Source organism: Vespula vulgaris, chromosome 1 (assembly GCF_905475345.1).
Source record: "Vespula vulgaris chromosome 1, iyVesVulg1.1, whole genome shotgun sequence".
NCBI lineage: Eukaryota > Metazoa > Arthropoda > Insecta > Hymenoptera > Vespidae > Vespula > Vespula vulgaris.
Genome location: NC_066586.1, coordinates 15,869,319 through 15,891,361, shown reverse-complemented (window position 1 = coordinate 15,891,361; position 22,043 = coordinate 15,869,319). Strand labels below are relative to the sequence as shown.

At 26.3% G+C, this 22,043-nt stretch overlaps 6 protein-coding genes across 14 annotated transcripts; 3 read left to right on the top strand and 3 right to left on the bottom strand.

Moving 5' to 3' along the window:
* Positions 1 to 66: 66 nt before the first annotated feature.
* Positions 67 to 3,144, bottom strand: LOC127062401 (vacuolar protein sorting-associated protein 52 homolog). Its single transcript, XM_050990545.1, has 9 exons — positions 2,645 to 3,144; positions 2,384 to 2,559; positions 1,915 to 2,296; positions 1,669 to 1,851; positions 1,477 to 1,602; positions 1,192 to 1,376; positions 1,036 to 1,120; positions 760 to 963; positions 67 to 644 (listed from the first exon to the last, which is right to left on the bottom strand). Exons 1-9 carry the CDS (start codon positions 2,873 to 2,875, stop codon positions 219 to 221), a joined length of 1,998 nt encoding a protein of 665 aa, XP_050846502.1. The 5' UTR covers positions 2,876 to 3,144; the 3' UTR covers positions 67 to 218.
* Positions 3,145 to 3,208: 64 nt separating this feature from the next.
* Positions 3,209 to 8,008, top strand: LOC127062376 (uncharacterized). Of its 5 annotated transcripts, none has more exons than XM_050990445.1 (11): positions 3,247 to 3,311; positions 3,761 to 3,848; positions 3,927 to 4,196; positions 4,281 to 4,487; positions 4,573 to 5,130; positions 5,225 to 5,394; positions 6,250 to 6,328; positions 6,428 to 6,754; positions 6,829 to 7,334; positions 7,433 to 7,650; positions 7,735 to 8,008. In XM_050990445.1, exons 3-11 carry the CDS (start codon positions 3,993 to 3,995, stop codon positions 7,998 to 8,000), a joined length of 2,535 nt encoding a protein of 844 aa, XP_050846402.1. In that variant the 5' UTR covers positions 3,247 to 3,311; positions 3,761 to 3,848; positions 3,927 to 3,992; the 3' UTR covers positions 8,001 to 8,008. The 5 variants fall into 5 exon arrangements, with proteins under 5 accessions (XP_050846422.1, XP_050846402.1, XP_050846432.1 ...); XM_050990454.1 differs by lacking the exon at positions 3,247 to 3,311 and adding an exon at positions 3,312 to 3,396; XM_050990436.1 differs by lacking the exon at positions 3,247 to 3,311 and adding an exon at positions 3,318 to 3,641.
* Positions 8,009 to 8,489: 481 nt separating this feature from the next.
* Positions 8,490 to 10,692, top strand: LOC127062423 (ankyrin repeat, SAM and basic leucine zipper domain-containing protein 1-like). Of its 3 annotated transcripts, none has more exons than XM_050990623.1 (9): positions 8,490 to 8,628; positions 8,799 to 8,937; positions 9,055 to 9,177; positions 9,241 to 9,361; positions 9,443 to 9,548; positions 9,652 to 9,786; positions 9,843 to 10,186; positions 10,251 to 10,473; positions 10,547 to 10,692. In XM_050990623.1, the coding sequence occupies exons 1-9, from the start codon at positions 8,536 to 8,538 to the stop codon at positions 10,673 to 10,675; spliced, it is 1,413 nt and encodes a 470-aa protein (XP_050846580.1). In that variant the 5' UTR covers positions 8,490 to 8,535; the 3' UTR covers positions 10,676 to 10,692. The 3 variants fall into 3 exon arrangements, with proteins under 3 accessions (XP_050846580.1, XP_050846591.1, XP_050846601.1); XM_050990634.1 differs by having other exon boundaries at positions 8,516 to 8,619; XM_050990644.1 differs by lacking the exon at positions 8,490 to 8,628 and having other exon boundaries at positions 8,872 to 8,938; positions 9,106 to 9,177.
* Positions 10,693 to 10,722: 30 nt separating this feature from the next.
* Positions 10,723 to 14,305, bottom strand: LOC127062391 (conserved oligomeric Golgi complex subunit 5). The gene is made up of 14 exons (XM_050990489.1): positions 14,124 to 14,305; positions 13,954 to 14,046; positions 13,734 to 13,858; positions 13,435 to 13,654; positions 13,208 to 13,350; positions 12,862 to 13,128; positions 12,663 to 12,783; positions 12,480 to 12,597; positions 12,250 to 12,390; positions 11,792 to 12,175; positions 11,596 to 11,721; positions 11,411 to 11,519; positions 11,121 to 11,342; positions 10,723 to 11,035 (listed from the first exon to the last, which is right to left on the bottom strand). The coding sequence occupies exons 1-14, from the start codon at positions 14,164 to 14,166 to the stop codon at positions 10,850 to 10,852; spliced, it is 2,298 nt and encodes a 765-aa protein (XP_050846446.1). The 5' UTR covers positions 14,167 to 14,305; the 3' UTR covers positions 10,723 to 10,849.
* On the top strand, positions 14,306 to 19,603 carry LOC127062357 (protein MMS22-like). 2 transcript variants are annotated; one of them, XM_050990385.1, is made up of 20 exons: positions 14,306 to 14,495; positions 14,579 to 14,814; positions 14,895 to 15,026; positions 15,091 to 15,244; positions 15,307 to 15,492; positions 15,577 to 15,690; positions 15,764 to 15,973; positions 16,090 to 16,337; positions 16,416 to 16,516; positions 16,612 to 16,787; positions 16,880 to 17,038; positions 17,102 to 17,345; positions 17,417 to 17,645; positions 17,734 to 17,830; positions 17,917 to 18,111; positions 18,203 to 18,376; positions 18,476 to 18,835; positions 18,919 to 19,121; positions 19,193 to 19,381; positions 19,465 to 19,603. In XM_050990385.1, the coding sequence occupies exons 2-20, from the start codon at positions 14,600 to 14,602 to the stop codon at positions 19,517 to 19,519; spliced, it is 3,441 nt and encodes a 1,146-aa protein (XP_050846342.1). In that variant the 5' UTR covers positions 14,306 to 14,495; positions 14,579 to 14,599; the 3' UTR covers positions 19,520 to 19,603. The 2 variants fall into 2 exon arrangements, with proteins under 2 accessions (XP_050846342.1, XP_050846353.1); XM_050990396.1 differs by lacking the exon at positions 15,577 to 15,690.
* Positions 19,604 to 19,626: 23 nt separating this feature from the next.
* Positions 19,627 to 22,024, bottom strand: LOC127062453 (high mobility group protein 20A). Of its 2 annotated transcripts, none has more exons than XM_050990712.1 (8): positions 22,001 to 22,017; positions 21,489 to 21,684; positions 21,219 to 21,402; positions 21,009 to 21,123; positions 20,767 to 20,931; positions 20,573 to 20,654; positions 20,237 to 20,452; positions 19,627 to 20,134 (listed from the first exon to the last, which is right to left on the bottom strand). In XM_050990712.1, the coding sequence occupies exons 2-8, from the start codon at positions 21,577 to 21,579 to the stop codon at positions 19,998 to 20,000; spliced, it is 990 nt and encodes a 329-aa protein (XP_050846669.1). In that variant the 5' UTR covers positions 21,580 to 21,684; positions 22,001 to 22,017; the 3' UTR covers positions 19,627 to 19,997. The 2 variants fall into 2 exon arrangements, with proteins under 2 accessions (XP_050846669.1, XP_050846659.1); XM_050990702.1 differs by having other exon boundaries at positions 19,629 to 20,134; positions 21,836 to 22,024.
* Between the last annotated feature and the right edge of the window lie 19 nt (positions 22,025 to 22,043).

Below are 22,043 nucleotides of genomic sequence, written 5' to 3'. Positions count from 1 at the left end.
ATATCATTTTATATAAATATATAACCAATAGAGGTAACGCGTTTGTGCATATATCACACAAGAGTGTATTCATATAAGATTATTATTTTATAAATAAATGTACAGAACCTTTTTCATTAAATATTTGTATACACATTCTTATTAACTCGACAAATGGAATACAACATACAGATCATTTATGACTGATATTCTAATCAGTATATGAATTCTTTGCAGATCTAATAATTCGTCTTGTATTTCTTAACTTCTATCATTATGTGATGTATGTTGGTAAGTTGCGCTCGTGCGTTTGGTGGTAATATTTTATGAAGTCTGTTATAATATTGCACTAATTGAGTCATCGCACGTTGAACTAATGCATTTCCAATTACTAGATTTGGAAATGATCTCAATATTTCATCATTGATACCTTTTAAAGAACATTTCCACGTATTTGTAAATAATTGCACGAGAGTCAATGCTTCACTATCTTGTCTTTTCAAATCTTCATCTTGATTTTTCTCAATTAAATTTTCAGATTCCTTAATTAATTGAATGATACCACCGAAATATTGATTTAATACTGCTTCGACATATTCGGAAGAACGTGCATTTAACTGTTCTCGAAAACTTTCTGCTTCTTTAGAATTATCTCGTGTTCTTTCCTAAAAAGTAATGAAAATATGTATTTTTTTTTTTTCTTTCTTTCTTTTATTTTATTAAGAAATGGTAAATTACTATCATATAATATTAAAATTTTTTAATATTTTTTTTTCTTACCATAAGAACACTCAGCACTAAATCATAATTATTGATAAGAAAGATTAATTGATCAATTCTGTTAGAAAAAATAGCTGCCATTCTTAATAAAAAAAATTGAACAACTTCTCTAAGTTCTGCCAATAATTGAGTTGTATCTTCACAAGGAAATCCTTCAAGTATACTGACCATGGCTGCACTAAATTCAGCATATCTTCTTGTAATCTAAAATAATATTATTTTAATTTATCTCCTTTTTTTGAGAGAATAATAATTTCTCTATTTGTACGAACTTACATAATGTGGCCCAGTCTCTTTACTAAATTTTAATGGATCACAATTTTTTATACTTTGAATATTCTGTCGAAAAATGAAATCAAATCTAAAAAAAAGAATTAAATTACATAAATTAATTTTATAAAGTATTGTATTTAAATAGTTTGCAATTTTTACCTTGGTCGTATAATATCTGTCAAATTGGCCCAATATTCATCCAATGCTGGAACTGCTCTTTTATGACATGTTAATTGATAACGCATTACCAAATGCAAGCATAAAAATAATGCTATTGTATCGTAACAATCGTCTACAAATGATTGCAAATTCTTTGCCATAAGATTTAATGTTTTCTCCATAACCTGTAAAAATCATTATTATTATAAAGTAACATTTATAAGTCATTGTCAATTATGTATGCAGTGATATATAAGAATTTTCTCTTACAGAAAATTAATTTACCTTATTAAAAATTTTCATAGCTTCATTACCAGACACTTTAAAAAATTCTGTTAAAAATAAATATTCTCTACAAGCATTATCAACAACTGCATATTGTTCACTTCTAAATAGAGCTTCATAATGATACTGAAAATACAAAAGAAATAAAATTTTGCAATTTATTAAAAATTTCATTGAATAAATAGAACCAACCCTAATGTTAGAAGCTGTAAGTGGCACAATGATTGAAGCTTCTAATTCTGTGGTAAGAACTGCATCTCTAGTATTTATAGAAAAAACAGTTCCTCTATGTTTTAATGTAGTTTTGTGAAATATACTATGTCTTGCTGTATCTTCAATTCCCATTAAATCATCTTTAGTTGGTTTTTCTTCAAACTGAAAAGAAAACAATATTAAAAATTATTATTGTATTTTATTATATATTAAGATTTTTTTTACCTGTAATTTCATTAATTTAGATGAATATGCTTTAAAGTATGAGTAATATATTTTACTCATAGTATCTATATATTCTTCACGAATTTCATATGCTACATTATCTTCATTTGCTAAAATAAATTCATAGAAAAACTTATATTTCAACATATTATTCTGTAATATTTGATAATTTGCCATTGGTTTTCTAAACCTATAAATTTGCTCTATCAAATAAGACCTAATCTTTGTCATTGCTTTCACTTTCAATTTTTCCAATATATCTTTTACATCTATACATGACTTGGCTTTTGAGCTTTGTTCTCTCACAAAATTAATTTTATAATTCAATATCTGTAACTGAGTCAAAAATTCTTTTTCCATCACAGAACAGTCCATAATTCCACTGAAAAATAAAGATCATAAAATAACCTTAAATTGTAACAGTGTATTTATAGTAATAATAATGATAATAATAATATAATTTTTTTACATTATAAGAGCTTCTGAAACAGTCATATTTTCGATGAATTGACTTAAAGGTTTCCGTATCGATTGTCTATTTGATAATTGTTGGCTCATAGCAACAGACTTTCGTTGTAATGAAAGAATCTCAGAACTGATACTTCCAAGATCTTTTTGAAAACACATAAGCATTGATTCCATTTTCTATTAAAGTAACACAAAAATAAATAAGATTTCACAGACTGAAGGATATATAAAAACGTTTCCACAATAAAATATGAAATTTAACCTCTAGAATATTATCGCATGCTGTAATTTGATTATGTAAATTCACTATATTCTGACTCTCCTTGATATAATCTTGTATAGATTTATTTTCGACCTCTTTTAATTCTTCCTCAATTTGTTCAGAATATTGACGGAGATCCATACCAGTTTTAAGCACTTCTTGTACAACATCATCGCCAAGATCTTGAGGTAACTGTACTTGGTTATCGACAATATCTGTTTCTCCAGACATTTTGACAAAAAGTCTTTTATTTCGTTTGTTAAAATCTACGTGTCAATTTTTTGTTTATAACTAATCAATTGATACATGTTATCATAAAGTGAAATAATGCATAAAAATAATTATTAATTTTTTCTCTATATCAGGATTATAATGATGATTTGGCAACAACCAGTTTACATTTATTATTTGTTATATTTTCTTTTATATAACAAATATTTTTTAAATCATTGTAGAAAATAACAACTATGCAACAATCTTCCACGATGTCAACAAAAGTCAATGACAAATTCTTGGTGACATCGTTGAAGATTGGAACGCGAATGTATCTAGAGGAATTTATGACGTCATTCGATCAAGTCAGGTCCGCCAACGCAGTCACGTAGTTTTAAACTTGCTTTAAACTTTCATTTTTCTGATTATTCGCCAATAATACGTAAAGAATGCGGTGAGTTAGTAACGCTTATAAAATTTGCGTCGATTCATAGACGCGCTTTTTCATTTTTATTAACAAAATATAATTTCTGTGCTCGGTAGGTTATGAAATTATTTATCGCTATTTTTATATAGCGTCTCGTTTATAATTGTTAATGATGCTTTCATAAAACGTACTGTCAATTCTGACAGTATATCAATTACGAGCGTTAAGTTCTTAGTGTATCGATATCAAGAAATAGAAATATTTTGATGTGTATTCTCCGAGTTAAAATATTTATAGATTATTTAATATAAAATTTCTAAAATATACGACGTATAATTTTTGAAGAAGGCATCTATGGTGTGTCTTTATAAATTTATTATCTATTTGTGTAGAACAAATCAATATTCTTAATTCAATTAAAAGTAGTGCTTATTATCAATAAAATAACGAAATAAAAATTAAAATCGAATTTTTAGAAACGTGAAAATTATTTCTTCAAACGCTTAGCAGTAAAAAAGTGATATCTATCTAACCTATAACACAATGTGTCTTCATTTTTATTAGGTATAGTTATATCTATTATAATAATTATTTATATGTTTTCTAAAAAATATAATCATAAACATGTATTATATCTTTTAGGTAAAATAAGTTAATGAAAACAGGAAAAGATAAAGGAATTATCCAAATGGATGTCACAAAACCATTATGGCCCAACATAGGCAACCACAACAAAACGAATTTTTACCACTATGTGATGTTTTGTTTAATATAATTTCCCTTGCATCATATTTTTGTGACATTGTTTTTGATTTTGCAATGGTTTATGCACTTGCTCATCATTCGGTAGGACAACCTACCGTTTTTCCTTTAAGCATTACTTTTATAACGACATCTTTGCTTGCCTGCCAGGTATATGATTTAATAAGAAATATAATAAAAACAAAGTATTATGTAATATTATCACGTTATATTTATTATTTTATTTGTTTATAGATAGTTAGCATACGTTGGTATTTATGGGGTGCAAGAGGTAAATTAATAGATAATGATACAAACAGGGATTGTAATGTAAACCCATGTAAAAAGACTGGTAATTGGACTTTGGGTTGTGTATTATTACTTCATACAACACAAGCTGGAGTACTTTGGAGATATTTTAAGTTGTTTATTCCAGTTGATTTAGCTTATGTTAAACATGAGGCAAGTATCTCCAATAATAATTTATAAATTATTACAATATATAATAATGTTTAATTGTTTTGCGTTTACATTGAAATTTATTTAGGTGCGGGAGTTGTGTGTATTGCGTCTTATACATGCATTCTGCGAAGCTGCACCTATGTTACTATTACAACTATATTTATTGTCTATTGGAATTAATGACAATTTAGGTATAGAAAATGAAAAAATAAAAAGTGGTGAAGTGAAGGACAGTGAAAAGTTAACAAAATTAACAGCAGTGTCAGCTGGACTGTCTTTATGGAGTGTTTGTTGGGCGGTAGCTAGTTTCAGTAAAGGTGCAGCACGCCTTCGTAATCTAGAACGTTTGGTACTTACATGGTTAGGTGTATTAGCTCAATTATTTTGGCGCCTTGGAACTGTAAGTGCACGAGTTGGAGCATTAGTTGTATATGCATCACTTTATGGTGGACAATGGCTATTAATTGTGATGGCACTTCATTGGCTTTCTATGTTAACATGGTTATTGCTCACACCTGATGGGCTCTTCCATGTAGGTGAGCGTCTTCCACTTATGAGAAAAAGTATTCTGGCCTCTATGTTGGCATTTGTTTATATATTTGCATATGTAAATCTACATGAGACCAATCATCGCCAAAAAATGGTAAGTGGAAGTATTCAATTATATTGTACAATTTCAACATGTTTTTTATCTAAGGAAATAAAAAGTATATATCTTCAAAAAAATATTTATATAGGTAATATTTTATACCGTAATGTTATTGGAAAACAGTTTACTTACTGGAGTATGGGCTGTAGGCATAAATAGAAGTGATCTTCATCTCCATCAACCAAATCCAGTAAATTTAGTACTTACACTTGTAGCATTATTTTTTTGTGGTATGTTCTTTATGGCATTGTACTATAGGTAAGCATTTATTATCCTTTATATATTTTAATTTATTTTTATAAGATGAAAGAACTAACAATAAGATAAAATAACTCTATCATGAAACATAATACATGATCTAGTTGTTTTTGTTCCATGATTTTCATAGAGTTTAAGACTCTCTTTACTTTTTTCTAGATATAACTCTTTCTTGGTTTGGATGGGTGCAAGTTGAATGTGCAAAGGACACTGAATATTTGAGCAAAGTATTTATTATTTTATAAATTGTGATAAAACTATTCTTGCAATTTATATGTATGTTTCATAACTGACAAAGTTGAATAATTTTGTATCTTCTTTGTTTTATCATTGTTATGTTTATCATTAGCTTTATTTCTGTTTTATTTTTGTCTTGTTTTTTATTTATTTCAGTTTATTATGTCTAAGGGGTTTTTTTTAATTTTTTATTTATTTATTTTTTTTTTTTATTTTCTTATGAGGAAATTTATAATACTTATGCTCTGTATACAATTATAGAAAATCCTTATCACATCATTAATTGCTGCACTTGTTTGAATCTATCTATATATCAGATCAAAATATCCAAATGGCTTTTATTTTTCTATCAATACCATCCATATTATTTTATTTATAATGCATGTACATACATATAATAATTTTTGTTTTACATATATTAGTCATTTAAATAACCTTCACACATTTCATAGAAATAGATATATATATTTTTTTTCTTATGTATATAAGTTTAATTTTTTTGTGTTTTTGCCTGAAGCAGTTCATGTGCATGTATCACACATTGTGATCATTGTGATAAAAAATTCAATATCAATACTTTATTTTTAATTGTGTAAAACACTTAATGTATATTTACAGATTCTTTCATATAAGAAGATTAACGTATGAAGTTGGTGGTAGAATGACTACTTCAAATCTTGCAATTATGTCTAACCAGGTTTGTAATTTATTGGAAATTAAAATATTGTTATTAATAATGTAATAATATTCAATAAAACTTGTACATTTTGATCTTTTTTAATCCGTTATTGTGTAGGACAATTCAGAAGAAAGGAATATAGACTATGTAAAGGAAAAAAAAATAGATAAAGATGTAGCAACAAGAAAAGTAAAATTGAATAATAGTGGTATACCTGGTGTATTTAATTGTCGTTTTGCTAATGCAGCGGTAGTAAATCCAAATCGTAAAAAGAAAAAGCCTACTACATTTGTACCTCCACCACCTCCACAAGATCAGTCTACATCTACTGTAACTCCTACTACTGCAAGTGAAGATACTAAACAGTGGATTAATGGAAACAATGGACACCAACAGATAATACCATTTTGGAAAAAAGCTGCATCGTTTTCGAATGTCTTGCAGGTAAAATTGTAATGTAAAATAATGTATATTTACTATATTTGACAAAGAATAATTCAAGCATCACTTTGAAACAGAGTGATGATTCAAATACACAAAAAAATACAATCGAAACAGAAACAGGTAGTTCTTTGAGCGTAAATTTAATACGAGAGAAATTAAGGCAAAAAAAACAGCAACAACTTCGTGAGCTGAAAGCTATACAAGAAGAGATAAAAGAAGGAAAATTATTTCCACCTTTGTCAGCATCTCCGTCTACGTTTTCATCTTCTCCATCAGTATTAAATCAACAGCCACCACCAAGCAAGAAGTTACATACTTCTCCAAATACTATATTATTTACATCACCTTCACTAGTATCCGATGGCGATGAAGGTGTCACATTAACATCGTGGCCGCCAGTTAAAATGCATTGTTTATTACCACCACCACCAGTATCGCCATATCATTCTAATTCCCATTCTTCAAGTTTATGGAAAGTATCGCAAAGAGAAAAAACAAATGTACCAGAAATTTTATTAGCACCTAGATGTCTTCCCATACATTGTGCTCATTGGACACCTCCTGGTCATCTTAATCATAGGTAATGGATGAAATTTTTATTATTGATATCAAAATTAATGTAATAGAAATATGCAATCACTCAAATTTCATTAATATTTAAAAATATTTATATAAAAGCCGGAATGGAAAAGGAGAAAGTTCCAAAGATGAAAGTGAAGAAGGCGAAATCAGCGATATGGAAGGTAGTCAAGTATCATTACCTAGAAGTTATACACTTCCTCGGGAATTTAAATATTATCACTCCACTAATATGCTTCGAGATAAAGAACGATGCGGTGGTACTAGTAAAATACAACCATCTAGATTTTATTTACCTTCTACTTACAGTTCTGATGGTTAGTAGCTTTATATATATTATCTGTATTTATATATTTGTTTAACTGATAAGTATTCAATGTTACATATTATATTATTTTTAGGAGATGTAGATAGTGCAGATAATGAGGAGGAAACAGATTCTGAATTACAAGTTGTTATGAAAGAAGGTCACAATTGTAGTTCTGATAGAACTCAGCAACGGAAATATGCACTAAAAAATAATGAAGGAACAGATTTATCTAGTAATAATTGTGATGCTTCTACTGATATTGCAATATCTAATAATTCTCATCATAATAACTTATATGGTATTCTACGACCAAATCAACTTTTTAAAGCTAGAGTAAAACATGAAACAAAATTATAAAACATGTTTCTCTAAGCAAACATCAACGAAAACGTTCAATAAAAACTAATTATTTAAAATTAATCGATGAAAATATTTCAATATTATTATTTGAAGATTATTTAAAATCTATGTAGATCTTCAAATTGACTGCTTATTTATACAAAATATTAAAATAATGTCAAAAATGAATTTATAATTAAATAATCAATAGTTGAATAATTATAAAAAATTTTATTATTTTTTTAATTTTCATATGATATCAATTGTATTCTATCAGAAGAAATAAATAGAAAAAATTTTCGGTATGTATAACGAGTATTAAAGAATAATCAAATAACAATGAGCACGTGTAAATTCATTCAAATTTCCCGGGTCAGTTCAATACAAAGGCGCCAAAAGTGGCGCTATCAGTTAAACAAAAAAGAATAATATTTCTGAATAGTAGGTGAGAAGAGACATATACGTTGTTTTGAATTTCATCGAATCATGCGATATATTTTATTTTACTTGGTTTTGAAATTATCACCTTATAGGGAAAACTAAAAACAAGTGAATGTCTAATAAGAATACTGATATAGCTAAAGAAGCTTCTAATTTTATTACTATCGAAGAAATGGAGAAAAAAAAACTTCATAATGTAAATGAGGTGAAAAATATTTGTTTTAATTTAAATTTCAATATATACATATATATATGCATAAAATTTTAATATTATAATATTTATATATATAACTAAAATTAACACAACAAACAATTGTTTTAGCCATTGTTTTTTATTGGTATAAATGATTACATTGTAAATGTTCTTATGTATAGGATACAAAGTTACATTCTAAGGGCAACAAAACATTTGTTAATAAAAATAAAAAATATAGAGGGAGAGAAAACAAAGAAAATCTTGTGCTAAATGCATGTAACATAGGAAACTTAGATATAATTGAAAAGTATCTTAATGGTAATTACTATATTAAATTAAATGATTCTATTCTATAAATTAAATTCTAGTTTTTTTTCTTTTTTACTTTTTTTAATTTTAGTTAATGAATCATTTTATTTATTCAAATATATTTAGATCATGATGTGAATAATTTTTTAAATACCGGTTGGACTTTACTTTTACATGCTGCATCATCTTGTAACGTAAAAATTGTTGAATACCTTCTGACACATGGAGCTAATGCTAATTTACATAAAGGTATTACATGATTTTTTTTTATTGTATTATATACTATAATCTAATTCTTGTAATATAATTTAGATGGATTTACACCATTAATGGCATTATGTAGTTCTACAAAAGGAAAAATAGAAGATTGTTTAAGCTGTTTATTTCTGTTAATTGAAGCATCAAATAATGTAGATGCAACTAATAATCAAAAGTAAATACTATGCTAAAACTTTTAATAATAATTATAATAATATTAAATATATAAATATAATAGACTATGATATTTTAATAGGCTAACAGCTTTAATGTATGCTTGTAAAACAAACAAAATAGAAATAGTGAGGGAACTAATAAAATATACCAAAAATATTAATGCTTATGATAGTGATGGTTATACTGTAAGTTTTGTAATAATTATAAATGAAATTAATCATCATATCTAATAACAATATATGAAATAAGTACCCAAAATAATATTTTTATGTTTTATACTTTCTTCAGGCTTTGATGTATGCTGTCTTAAGCAATGAAGTTGAAATAGTAAAATTACTTTTGGACAATCAAGCTGATGTCACAATTAAAAATAATCATTATGAAACTGCTAAAGACATAGCAAATTTAAAAGGATATGAGGAGGTATATTATTATGTAATTTCTTATTTAAAAATTAATTCATCTAGTAAATATTTCAGATCTTATCATTATTACCCAGTGAAAATGATGTATCAACTACATATGAATTATCTAGAATGGATGAATGGAAACATATGTTTCATAGATTGTCTCCTAATCAAAATCAAGTTGTTAAGTGTGATATATCAGATATTTTGTATGGAATGGGATTACGAAATTATACTAATCTTTTTCAAGGAATGGAGCTTCAAACATTTTTACAGTTAACTGAAAAAGATCTGATAAATTTAAAAATGGATATTAGTATTCACAGAGATCGATTTTTAAAAGATTTATATAAATTTCATGGTAAAACATGGAAAATGCAGACCATAGGGACTGTTAGTTCATCTAATTCTTACACGTATGTTTAACATTTATAATAGTTTAATTGTATAATAGCTATTATTAAAAAAAATTTTTTTTAGATTTTATGATGGGATTGTATCCATGGGTATTATTGCAAAACAAGTTTTAGTTATGACTTCTACTTTTCATTATATAAAAAAAAATATAAATAATGATCCTCCTGAAGTTATGTTTGGCAATAATATACAAATATCTAAATATCTAAGATCAATTAAAAATGTTGAAGAGGCACTTGCAAATATGAAACAAAAACTTTTGCAAGTAAAAACTCTTGTAAAGAAGGTAAACAAAAAAGGAAATTTTATATATTTTACCTGGTATTGTAATAATTAATGTGTTAATGTTTAAATTGCAGATGAACGTACAAAATACTTTAAACGAACCTCCGTGTCATATCGGTTCAAAAACGGCCAAAAATTTTTATTTTAAACCTATAATATTGAGTATACTATTAGTATGTGGAATATATTTAACTAGAGTATGAGTTTATAAATAAAGAACTGTCAATAAGTAGAGAAGAAGCAATCCATACTTATTTGTTTTTTACTTCATATTATTAAAGTATATAGTTTTTTTGTACAGTAGAAATATGGATTTCATATTCTTTATAAAATCTTAATCACATTTACATCTTACTTTAATAAACAATTCGTTTTACTTAATGATCGTGTAAGTTAGCTAATTTTGTCATTAACGGAAACAAAGGATGGAAAGATGGAATATTGTTTTGTTGTATAGTTAACTGATAACGTTCCAACGATCCTTTACTGAGAGCTATTCTATCCTTTTCTTCTGTATGACTATCCATCCATTGAGATAATCGTCCGATGGACCAACCTGCACTCTATAAATTAAAATATATACATTTTTTAAGATTCGTATTACTTTTCAATCTTAAAAATTAATAAACAGATGATTAAATAATTTACTTGATGTGGAGATAATAATTCAGATGGTGCACTAGAAAATAAATGTAGAAGGATAAGAGATGGTGGTACACTGTTTTCTGATGGATCTTCTAAAACTTTTTGTACCATATCTTCTGGCTTTTGTAATATCAATGCTTTTAAAGCTCTTAATCTCCTATATTGTTGTTGTTCTAACAAACTTAACTGACCTCCACCACATAATGGTGATACAGCATGCTCCATCTGAATATAAATCGATGTTTTTATTGTAGTAAGCTTTTTATATGAATAATATTTGTAATGATATATACCTGAGTGAAATCCATAATTAATTTTTTTCTTCCAAAATCTGTTAATGGCCTCAATAAACAAGCATGTCTCATAAATAATTCAATGCATCTAGAAGCTACAGCCTTACAACTTAAAAATTAGATTCCAATGTTAGGAAATAAAATAAAGTATATTGTATTATAACGATTATAACAAAACTTCTTACCATTCAGTAACCACTGCTTGATTTTTATAAGGGATAAGGAATGTATTTACAGATCTTAAAATAAAACCTTGTAATTCACGCATATATAATGAACAGGAAACATCTTTTCCAATAGGACTGTTTGCACTATAAAAACAGCATAGATTTAAGTTTAATTGAATATACGAGTTTCATTGAGAAAATAATTTTAACTCACTCTCGAAAATCAGGATCATCATGTATTGTTAAAATAATACTTTCGATTGCATCACTGATGGAAGCTAATAATGGTGAAAGTATACTTTTCGTTAATACATCTGATTCCTTGATCGCTGACGAAATAATTGTTGATCCTTCAACAGGTAAACCAGATGATAAGTTGGCAATTACACGATTTATTTGACTAGAAAGATAATGTAATAAATTTGCTAGGGTGACATTGGTCTGTTGTCCAGCTGTAGGTGAATCAATAACTTGGCTTGCTTCTCCACCTGTTATTAATCCTTGTTCACATTTTAAGCAAAATAAACGTATAGATTTGCTCACATTACGTGCCACCACAATGGACAAACAATCATCCACAAGTGAAACACTCAGTTCACTAAATATAAGAACAAAGTTAATTAGTAAAGTTATTGATAAAAAATAACATTCAAATTATATATAATTACATACTTTGTTACAGTGCGAATTAAATTATCAATTTCATCTTGATTTGGTAGATTTGTCCCACAGAACATAGTGTGTACAGGATCCAAGAGACGAGATACAGAACGAGAAAGGTATGCATTTTCAAATGATGACAAAACATTACGACTATACAAAAAAATTAATTGTTTACCATATACATTACAAAAGAAAAATTTGACTTTATCAGATTAAAATAATTGTTCACAATTACATACTTAATGTTATAAGTACCAAAACTTTGCGATCTATCCTTCAAGCGTTTACTTAAGTCTAAAAACAGTCGCAAAAATTTTGGATATTCTCCTTCCAAGGCCTGTTTTACAAGCGATGATTCTAGAAAATTTTAATATAATTATAACATTATTTAAATACAAATAAAAAGCAAGAGAAATCTTTACCTTGTGCACGTGCAATAAGTACTTCACTCAATAGTTGATTAACTTTCAACCAAAATGTTTCAGATAAGTTGTTGAATTCTTTTGCATGATTTTCCAACAATGTTTTTTGCAATAATTCAATCTACATGAACAAGTATTTGCTTCAATACTACTGAATATGAATATATATAGTGTTAGGTCTAATTAAATTATCTTTTACTTGTATACACTGTGAAAACAAAGTATCTTGAAAAAGTCTTTCAAGATTTTCCCAAATACGTGTACGTAAATTTCCTGACGTTCCTGGCGTAGGTGTTGAGGCACGACCTGGAGCTACTTTTTTTATTATATCTTGACTTTTAGATAGGAGAACATCAAAAGATTCTATGGTATTTTTCTTGATATTAGCTAAATTATTTTCAATAGTTATTTCTATTGCCTCATTTACAATCCCTAAATTCTGAAATACCTGTACAGCTGTACTGACCTATTTATTACAAATAACAGTCAATCTTAATCTATAAAGTAAAAATATATAGTTTTTTTTCTTTTTTTAAATTACATACCTTAACTCTATCCATTGCATGTAAACCTTGAGTTAATGTATGAGTAGCTACTCTTTTCACAACTGCCCTATGAGCTTTAACAGCTTGTTGATCATCAGCAATTATATCTAAGCCATTCAAATCTGTATCCGACATTAATTGCTCTGTATATAAATTTGTATAGAATTAATATATGTAATTTATTTTTATTAGAAAAATTAAAGCAAATTATTTGAAATGTAAAGTACCAAGTTCATGTAAATTATTTGCTACTTTTATTATATCTGGACCTTGAATAACATTTGTCATTTGTGAACCTAAACGTTTGGATAAATGTTGCATTCTTGCTACTCTTCGTAAAAGATCAGATGTTTCATGAAGACGTGACAATACTATTGCTTGAGTTTCAATTCTATTAAATGGTTCTACTATTTTCCCACGTAAACGTTCTACAGCTAGTAACAAATTCTGGAAAATAATATCCAATTAACAAAAAATGTCCTTTTCAAATCTTGTTTTACATTAATTTTAATATTCTTCCACTTACTTGTACATGAGTTTGCATTATTGAAAGTACATCTTCTAATTTTTCAACCCATGTTGCTTGTGATAATAGATCTTCATAGTTTGCAAGTACTTGGTTTTGCAATTCAGATCGTAAAACTTCAATAGCTAAAAAATAAGAAAATCAGAATAGTAAAATTTAGTTATAAAATATAGTTATAAAGACAATTTATTTTAATGAAACAATTAAATAAACACTTTACCTTGTCCCAATTTATTTAGTTGTTGAACTACTGACAATACTTTATCTATCTCTGTATTCTTTAAATCACCATTCAAGAATTGTTTAAAGAATTCTAAAAAATAAATAAACAAATATATTTGGTTATAAAAATGTAAATAATCCAAAATACGAAACACTTGAGGCACGCACCATCATTTTCTATAACTTCTAAAGTCAAAATTTTTTCACTCATTTTAAATCACAATAATACATAAATTAATAAATTCCTTTAATTTTTATATATTCGTTTAGTATATGTTAAAGTTTACATCAACTTCCACGTAGAATAAATTGACAGCACAATACGATGAAAGTTAAATACTAGGAGAGGAAAGAAGTTTTACGCATGTGCAAATTACGCGTAAATATGGCTGATGCAAATACCGCCAAAATCTACAACCTGACTATGAAAGTATTTCTGTGCTTTCTTTCTTTTTAAGAACAATGTAACATTATATTAGAAGTGAAAATTTTTTTAATTGTACAGATAAAATTCATATTTTAGATATATATATATATAAAGTAATTTACCCAAATTTTATAAAGATATATCAAAATAAAGCTTCAAATCGTTTTTTGTACTTACGTCGATATATTTCTTTTAGAAAAAATTTCTTTTCAAGAAAATGGATTTGGATACAACGTTCAATTGTTGTGGAAAAGTAAATTCGAATGATTGGCAATTAAATAAAACAAGTTTTTTGTTAAGTGGGGAATTGGATAAGGTATTTTTTCCATCAAGAGAATATTCTTTCTATGCTGCTGATATAGAACTTTTCAACAATATTGTACCTGCAAATACTGTCGTATTAAATATTAATCACTTTGTGAAATGCATGGAGTAAGATATCAAATCAATATATTTTGTTATTTATTTTTCTTCATTATTTTATAATAATAAAATTATATTTTTTATAATAGAATGCAGTTAAAGATATTCAAGAGATACGAAGATTATGGTCATACTTTGAATGCAACTAATTGCATAGATTTTTTTTCTATGAGAAAAGCAGTATGTCGATTTATTTCATATATGCGTACATACATGAACAGGTAAATTTTTCTTCTAAATTAATTTTTTTCTATTGTGTCATTTTAACTTTTCTTTCTATTACAGTATAAAGTGGGATTATTATAAACTTAGAATTATAAATCCTACTATTGAAGAAGATTTAGATATATTATTTTCAACTATAAAAAGGTTTCTTAGTAGACTAAGAAATATTCCAGAATCTATATTTCACTATGCTGCATCCAACTTGGGCAACAAAGTAATTATTTTGAAAAATTAAATTCTTTGGATATATACTAATGTTACGTTGTTTTATTTCAGTGTGTACAGCCAGAATTTCATTTGTACCATCTTCATTTAGATTTAAGATGGTTATATATAACATTAATATATATGCGTAATGTATATTGGCAATATTCTGAAGAAGCTGGCATACATGATATCGAAAATATTTATAGATTAATTATCAGTGATCTTATTTATATTTCATGTAAAATATTCGAAAGGGTAAGAAAAATTTATATAAATAAAAATGTATAAAAGTCATATTGATGTATACTTTTTTTTTTTTTTTTTTTTTTTTTTTTTTAGATTCCTTTAACAGATTTACGTCAAAAAACACCATACAGTTGTACTTGTATACGAGAGTTATGGCTTATGCTTCAAATTTTTATTGATGAATTAGCAAATAGAAAGCAGATCACAGTAAATATTTTTTTAATTGCACAATAATAACATATTAATTATTAATTATTGTATACTAATATATATGTTTTAGTCATTTTGGGACCATATAAACTTTTGCATAAACACTATGCTAGATGAAAAGAAACATCAGAACAGTTTGATTTATTGGTATAAAGGCATAGAATGTTCTTTTCTTACTTGTAAGAATCCTGAATTATTTTGTATTTGGATCACATATCATTTTACTCTTCTATATGGTTATAATAATGATGGTATATATTTGCATACAAATTGTTCCCGGGTAATGTATATAAATTTAACATAAATTTGCAAATATGTATAATATATACAAACAAATAATGTATTTATAAATAAATGCTTTAATATAATTTCTTGATTCATTAAATTTTTTTACAGATTCGTTTTAACTATGAACAAGCTGAAAAAATTTTGAAAGCTTATGTTTCTAAAGGTGGAAAAGATGGTGAAAGAGATGAAATAGATGAAGAATTGCAAGTAATGATACCATTATTACATATCCTAATTACAGATTGGTGGCCATCACGAATCCCAATTGTTTCTCTTTTATGGGATTGTTTCCATAAAAGATTAGATCAACCTTTTTTATTACAAACATCTGGTCCTTGGACTTTATCTCTTGAGAAGTATGTCATTAACTTCATTATCTTATTATTTGATTTATTTTATCCCTTAAAGATCTGAGAAATCTTTTTTTGTAATAGAAAAACTCCCATGGATATATTTAAACATATTAAGAATAGAATTGATGGCAATTTTGAACAAGTGAAAGAGTCTAGTTATGGAATGTTTTTAAGATTATTAGGTAAAAAATATTTAATATAATTATATATATAATTTTATTGTATATATATCTATTTTATATATAAAAAACATATATAAAATATACATTCTTTGTAGGTTCTTTCTTAAAAAAAAATTATGATAATAATGATACAAAATATTGGAATCAAATTAAAGGTCGTGTATATTCCAAATTTTCTAAAAGTAAGGTCCAAGAATTTTCTGAAACAGGTCTATATAATTTTATTTCACTGTTTCTTACCTTAGCTGTAACTGCAGATACTCTAAATGTAGTAAGTTTCATGAAGATTATTATTATTATTTTTTTTTTATTATATTATATTTTTGATATTTTAATAATTTAAAATTTTATGATTCTTTATAGTCTACAGTAATGCTTGATCTTTTACCATCTGTGCACAATTTCAATAATGAAAATGCTAGGAAATGTAATTTAATTTGGAAAGGAAAACTAGTTATCTTATTATTATTCAACGAACTTGGATTGAACTTCACACACATAATAAATAACATTACAGAAACGGTAATATATAGCCGAACTTTATATAATATATTCATTACTTATATTTATTCATTTCTATAATAGGTAAATATCATAAGCTGTCATAAAGATGAAACGTCCCGTTCCATGATGATAAATTTTGTTGATATATTAGACATTATCTTTTCATCTGAGACAACATTGGACTTAAGTGAACATTTATTCATCGGTGGATGGATCGATCGTTATTTACTAGAATGTTCAAAAAATAGAGTACATTCTGTAATCAAAATTCTAATCTGTATTTTCAAAAAATGCAATTCTTTGAAAATGCTCAATAGTAATTTGGGTATGTTCTTTTATATCATCATGTTTTAATTGTATTATAATATATATTAATTAATTAAAATTTACTTACAGAACATGTTTCTAAAATGTTGGATGCCTTGTGGTCTAATGTTGCTTGTAGAGTAAGACAACTTGCTTTTGATCCATTACTTATTGGTGATCATTATCATAATCTTGCAAAACTTGCAGTTGCTTTTACATTAAATGCTCTTAAAGAGCCAGGATTAGCAAAAAAATATAAACATTCTGCAGCATCCTTGTTTCAACATTTTGCAACATCTTTAATTGTAAAAGATATAAGGTAATTTTATTTTCTATTTATATATATAAATTATTATAATAGCACATATTTTTTAAATAAATATTAGATATTTATAAATTTTTTCTAGAATCACACGATATTATTTAATGCTAATACTTCAAGAAGAAGAAGACATATACCATTTAAAGAAAGAGATAAAAAATCTTGATCTTATACTTATACAAGTTAGTATAAAATTTTATTTTATATTATATTTATGTCTGAAATATAATATTTATTTTAAATATTTGAAGATTAATTTATATACTAGGCATGGGTAAAATGTTCTATTTTGGGATATGACGAAAATTGGATAGAAATACAAATTTTACAAAATTATATAGCTCAATTGAATGAAATTAGAGAGATTTTTCTTACAAATCAGGATTTTTATGAATTCAAGAATAATAAAGAAGCTATATTAATATTTATAATGTCTTCAATGAAAAAACGAAAATCATTAAAGGTAATTTAATTGTAAGTTCTGTATTAATATTATTAGTTGCGTATTCTAACTACTAAAGTAATATATATATATATATATTCTAATACCTTAGAATGAGCAACAAAAAGTACAATTTGATATAAGATACAGATCATACTTCACTAATGTAGATAAATGGATACTCTCGTCTATAACAGAAGAGTCTCAAGAAACGGAGCTTGCTTTTTGGATTTATAGATGTGTAGGAACATTAATTATGTGTTCTTCACCCATGTTTTATGTGAAGGTATAAAAGTATATTTGAAAAACTAAAATTTTTTATCGATTCTTGGTGATTTTCCAATTAATAAATGTAATTATAAATGAATATCCTGTTTGTATATAGAATCAGGCAAACAGCATGTTGAAGGTTTTATTACATAAAATTGCCCTTCCAACAGAACAATCTTCTCAATGTTACATCAAGAACTTGTGTAAAAGGATATTTTCTATGATTATCCTTGGATTAGAATCTTTGAACATTAAAAGTGATATTTCGTTACAAGTACTAACGAGAAACTTATTTGATCAATATATTTCGATTTTAATAACAGAAGATAGTAGTGGAAATTTTAAAGTGTCTGATACATTACTGAAGTGCTTCCAAGATGCAAAAGCAGATTTTTCACATCTCCTTTTTGAAATGCTTATGACATTGTTTTTTACAATATCGTCAGAAAATAACATGCATAAACATAATCATTTGGTATGTATATATTAAAATTTTTAAGAGATTATTAATAAAATTATTTTATCTAATTACATTATTCGCAATTCTTCAATTTGTAGATATCATTACTCTTGAAAACTTTATTAAAAGGAGGTAAAATATATGCAATTAACACAACAGAATTAATTTTAACGATTTGTCTACCTTATGTCATTACCTCTTATTTAAAAGTCCATGATCATCATCCACATAAAAATCATGCTATTGATTTCATGAATAGCATTTTCACGAATCATTATTATAGGGAGAATGCTTTTATAAGGTATAAATTTATTATATAATTATAACGAAGTTATATTAAATAATAATCCTAAATTTCATTTTTATCTACAGAGAAAAATTGATAAACATTTTATCTGATATTATACAGAGGTATCTTACAACATATCCTCAGTCTTTGTTTGAATTTATGCGTTCAATTGCACCTTTAAAGATTGGTGTTATAAAAGTTTTACTTCCACAAATTGAATCTATTATAATCGATCTTGAAAAATATAAACGTCCTAATGCTGCATCTTTAAGGTAAAAATTGAAATCATATTTTTTCATTATATTGTGATGAGATTTATATTTCAGTATATTTCTATTGAATATATTTTTTTCAGATATACTTGGAACCAATTTCAAAATTTCGTACGGAACATAGAAAATAAGCAATAATAAGATTGAAAATTTATTAATAAATAGTAAGTAGTACAATTAGAACTATTTAAATTTTGTACCAATTTTAAAGATAGATTATTTTAATATCTTTCTGTTTTTGAAACATAAGATAATTTAATAACTTACATTTGCAAATATAGGAATTATTACATTATGTTAAAATAATGAAAATAAGTAAGAACAATCTGAACATAACTGTTTACATATATTAGCGATAGAAAATCAGCCTAAAAAGAGGGACAAATGTTGTATGCAAGACTCCATAATAATAAGTGAACTATAGTACCGACACAATGCTTCTTACATAATATACAGTAATTTCATTTAGTATATAAATTAGTTATAAGAAGTAACTAAATTATTAACTGAAGTATATATACTTTTTGTGTTCGTATAATTCTTTCAGCTATTTTCGATGCGAATGTCTCGAACGATGGTGTTTTAATGGTGTAGTTGTAGCGCGGGGGGGCGATCGTCATCCAATTAATTCTAGTCGAGATACAGCGTTACGAACGGCATTACGTAACGTTTGTTCTGTATTACTACTCAATAGTGACTCAAGCCTTTCAACATAATTATCAATATTTTGTAACGTTGCACCTTCGTGTGTACCTGAAATTTATGTAATAACAATCGTTAATTGTCATCAATCACCTTCACTATATTTTTTTATACAGTAATATTAAAAAATGAAATGATTAATTAAACAACAACCTGGTAAAGGAATGGTTGCAAAACAGCCTGCTAATTGTGCACGTAAAGAATCTAAATGGCGTTGTAATGATTGATTTGTTGTACGTTGTTGATTTGTTTCAGATTCTAAACGATTTACAGCTGCATATAAACTATCCACATGTCGTTGTAGTACAGCATTTTGTGCTTCGTAATCTGATGTAGCTTTTCTTAATTGCCTTAATTCAGCTTCGCATGCTAGTTAACATTAAAAAAAATATTGATGCATATGCAACATAGATGCAGTGAAATAAGTATAAAATTATATATTTTATAATACATTGTTGATATATGTATAATTCAATCTATACTATTTACCTTTATTGTGATCTAAAAATTCTTCTGTAAAAATGGGAATATCAAAACCAGTGAAATCATTGTCCTTGTCTTGTTGTATGTCCTAGATAATAATACTTTTTAAGTCTTTTTTACAAATATAATTTTTATTGTTATCTTTGAAACATTTGTATATATCAAAACTACATACAATTGTAGTAAATGTAAATACTCACATTTTGTTCAGTATTTATATCTGTTCCATTCCGTTCTTTTTTGTTTTCAGTATGTTTTTCTGAAGACTGTTTCTCAGAAAAAATACGGTATGCCTCTGTTTGCTTATAATCACTAAATTCACGATTATAACGTTCTTTATCTTGTTCAGCTGCATCTAAGTATTGCTATAAACAATATCTTGCTTGTGAAATGAATTTTTTATATATTTAGTTTTCTAAGATCAAAAGAATATTATTCTAACCTGTTTTTGATCTGTAGGTAATGTACTCCATTCTGAAGCAAGAAGTTTTGTGATTTCAGCAAATGATAAAGTTGGATTTTCATTTCTTACTTTTTCTCTCCGGTCATTTAAAAATCTATATAAATGTAAATAGTAATATAGTATAAAATGTAAATAGGGTAAATAATCTTTGATAATATATCTAATATTTTTTGATAATATTAAATTTACCTAAAGTAACCAGTAAGAGGTTGTTTTGGAGCTGTAGCATCTCTTGGAGTCTTTTTACGTTTTTTTGCTCTATTAGTAACATTAACATTACTATTTCCAGTACCTATGATGGCAGTATTTTTTTTAATACCATTATCGCATAATGAATCAGGTGCTTTATCTTCTGCACTCCCTGGTGATTTGTCTGATAAACATAATAATTTAACATATAAATTCATTTGTCTTCATAAACATATAAATAATTGAATGCAATAAAAATAAAAAAATTACTGGTATGTTCTTCAGTCTCTCCATTGTAAGTCGGTTGTTCTGTTCCGCCATTACTTTCAGAAATTTCATTTGTTACAACCGTTTCACTCATCTTGTTGAAAATATTCTCATTGATAGATGTTATATTGTTGATATATGTTTTATTAACTTTCTTCTTTCAGATGATGATTGTTTAAACAGTATCCTTTGATTCATGCTGTTTTAACATCATAATAAAATAAAAATAGTAAAGTCGACTTTTCCAATGTACATATGTATACGAATATCAATCACAGAATAAGAGTAGTTGTGTGTGTATTAACCACCCCATATCATACATAACTTTAGAATAACTTATACATACAAACCATTTGTTAGGTTATGCCATAGAAACATGTATCATTTCGTTATTTAGAAATAATCTCGCATCAAACAATATTTAAAATAAAATGTTCTCTCAAATATTGTGAATGATAAAAAGTATATATTCTTAAAAAATGTTCACACTAAAAACAGAAATACTTTAGATTTACCGATCGTATCGCGTCAAAATTGTCGCGCCGCGTCATTATTCAT

What these genes read in the sequence shown, in the direction of transcription:
- LOC127062357 (XM_050990385.1), top strand. Translation starts at nt 14,600, where the DNA reads ATGGATTTGGATACAACGTTCAATTGTTGTGGAAAAGTAAATTCGAAT. An exon ending in TGGACTTTATCTCTTGAGAA is followed by an intron (nt 16,338 to 16,415) that starts GTATGTCATTAA and finishes TTTTTGTAATAG; the next exon opens with AAAAACTCCCATGGATATAT. An exon ending in TGCATAAACATAATCATTTG is followed by an intron (nt 18,836 to 18,918) that starts GTATGTATATAT and finishes TTCAATTTGTAG; the next exon opens with ATATCATTACTCTTGAAAAC.
- LOC127062376 (XM_050990465.1), top strand. Translation starts at nt 3,993, where the DNA reads ATGGCCCAACATAGGCAACCACAACAAAACGAATTTTTACCACTATGT. An exon ending in CATCTTTGCTTGCCTGCCAG is followed by an intron (nt 4,197 to 4,280) that starts GTATATGATTTA and finishes ATTTGTTTATAG; the next exon opens with ATAGTTAGCATACGTTGGTA. An exon ending in CCAATCATCGCCAAAAAATG is followed by an intron (nt 5,131 to 5,224) that starts GTAAGTGGAAGT and finishes ATATTTATATAG; the next exon opens with GTAATATTTTATACCGTAAT.
- LOC127062391 (XM_050990489.1), bottom strand. Translation starts at nt 14,166, where the DNA reads ATGAGTGAAAAAATTTTGACTTTAGAAGTTATAGAAAATGATG. An exon ending in AAATAATTTACATGAACTTG is followed by an intron (nt 13,351 to 13,434) that starts GTACTTTACATT and finishes ATTTATATACAG; the next exon opens with AGCAATTAATGTCGGATACA. An exon ending in TTAATTCGCACTGTAACAAA is followed by an intron (nt 12,176 to 12,249) that starts GTATGTAATTAT and finishes TCTTATATTTAG; the next exon opens with TGAACTGAGTGTTTCACTTG.
- LOC127062423 (XM_050990623.1), top strand. Translation starts at nt 8,536, where the DNA reads ATGTCTAATAAGAATACTGATATAGCTAAAGAAGCTTCTAATTTTATT. An exon ending in ATGATAGTGATGGTTATACT is followed by an intron (nt 9,549 to 9,651) that starts GTAAGTTTTGTA and finishes TACTTTCTTCAG; the next exon opens with GCTTTGATGTATGCTGTCTT. An exon ending in TAAAAACTCTTGTAAAGAAG is followed by an intron (nt 10,474 to 10,546) that starts GTAAACAAAAAA and finishes TTTAAATTGCAG; the next exon opens with ATGAACGTACAAAATACTTT.
- LOC127062453 (XM_050990702.1), bottom strand. Translation starts at nt 21,579, where the DNA reads ATGAGTGAAACGGTTGTAACAAATGAAATTTCTGAAAGTAATGGCGGA. An exon ending in AGAGACTGAAGAACATACCA is followed by an intron (nt 21,403 to 21,488) that starts GTAATTTTTTTA and finishes TATGTTTATCAG; the next exon opens with ACAAATCACCAGGGAGTGCA. An exon ending in ATTTTTAGATCACAATAAAG is followed by an intron (nt 20,453 to 20,572) that starts GTAAATAGTATA and finishes AATGTTAACTAG; the next exon opens with CATGCGAAGCTGAATTAAGG.
- LOC127062401 (XM_050990545.1), bottom strand. Translation starts at nt 2,875, where the DNA reads ATGTCTGGAGAAACAGATATTGTCGATAACCAAGTACAGTTACCTCAA. An exon ending in CATGCGATAATATTCTAGAG is followed by an intron (nt 2,560 to 2,644) that starts GTTAAATTTCAT and finishes TTACTTTAATAG; the next exon opens with AAAATGGAATCAATGCTTAT. An exon ending in AAGAGACTGGGCCACATTAT is followed by an intron (nt 964 to 1,035) that starts GTAAGTTCGTAC and finishes ATATTATTTTAG; the next exon opens with ATTACAAGAAGATATGCTGA.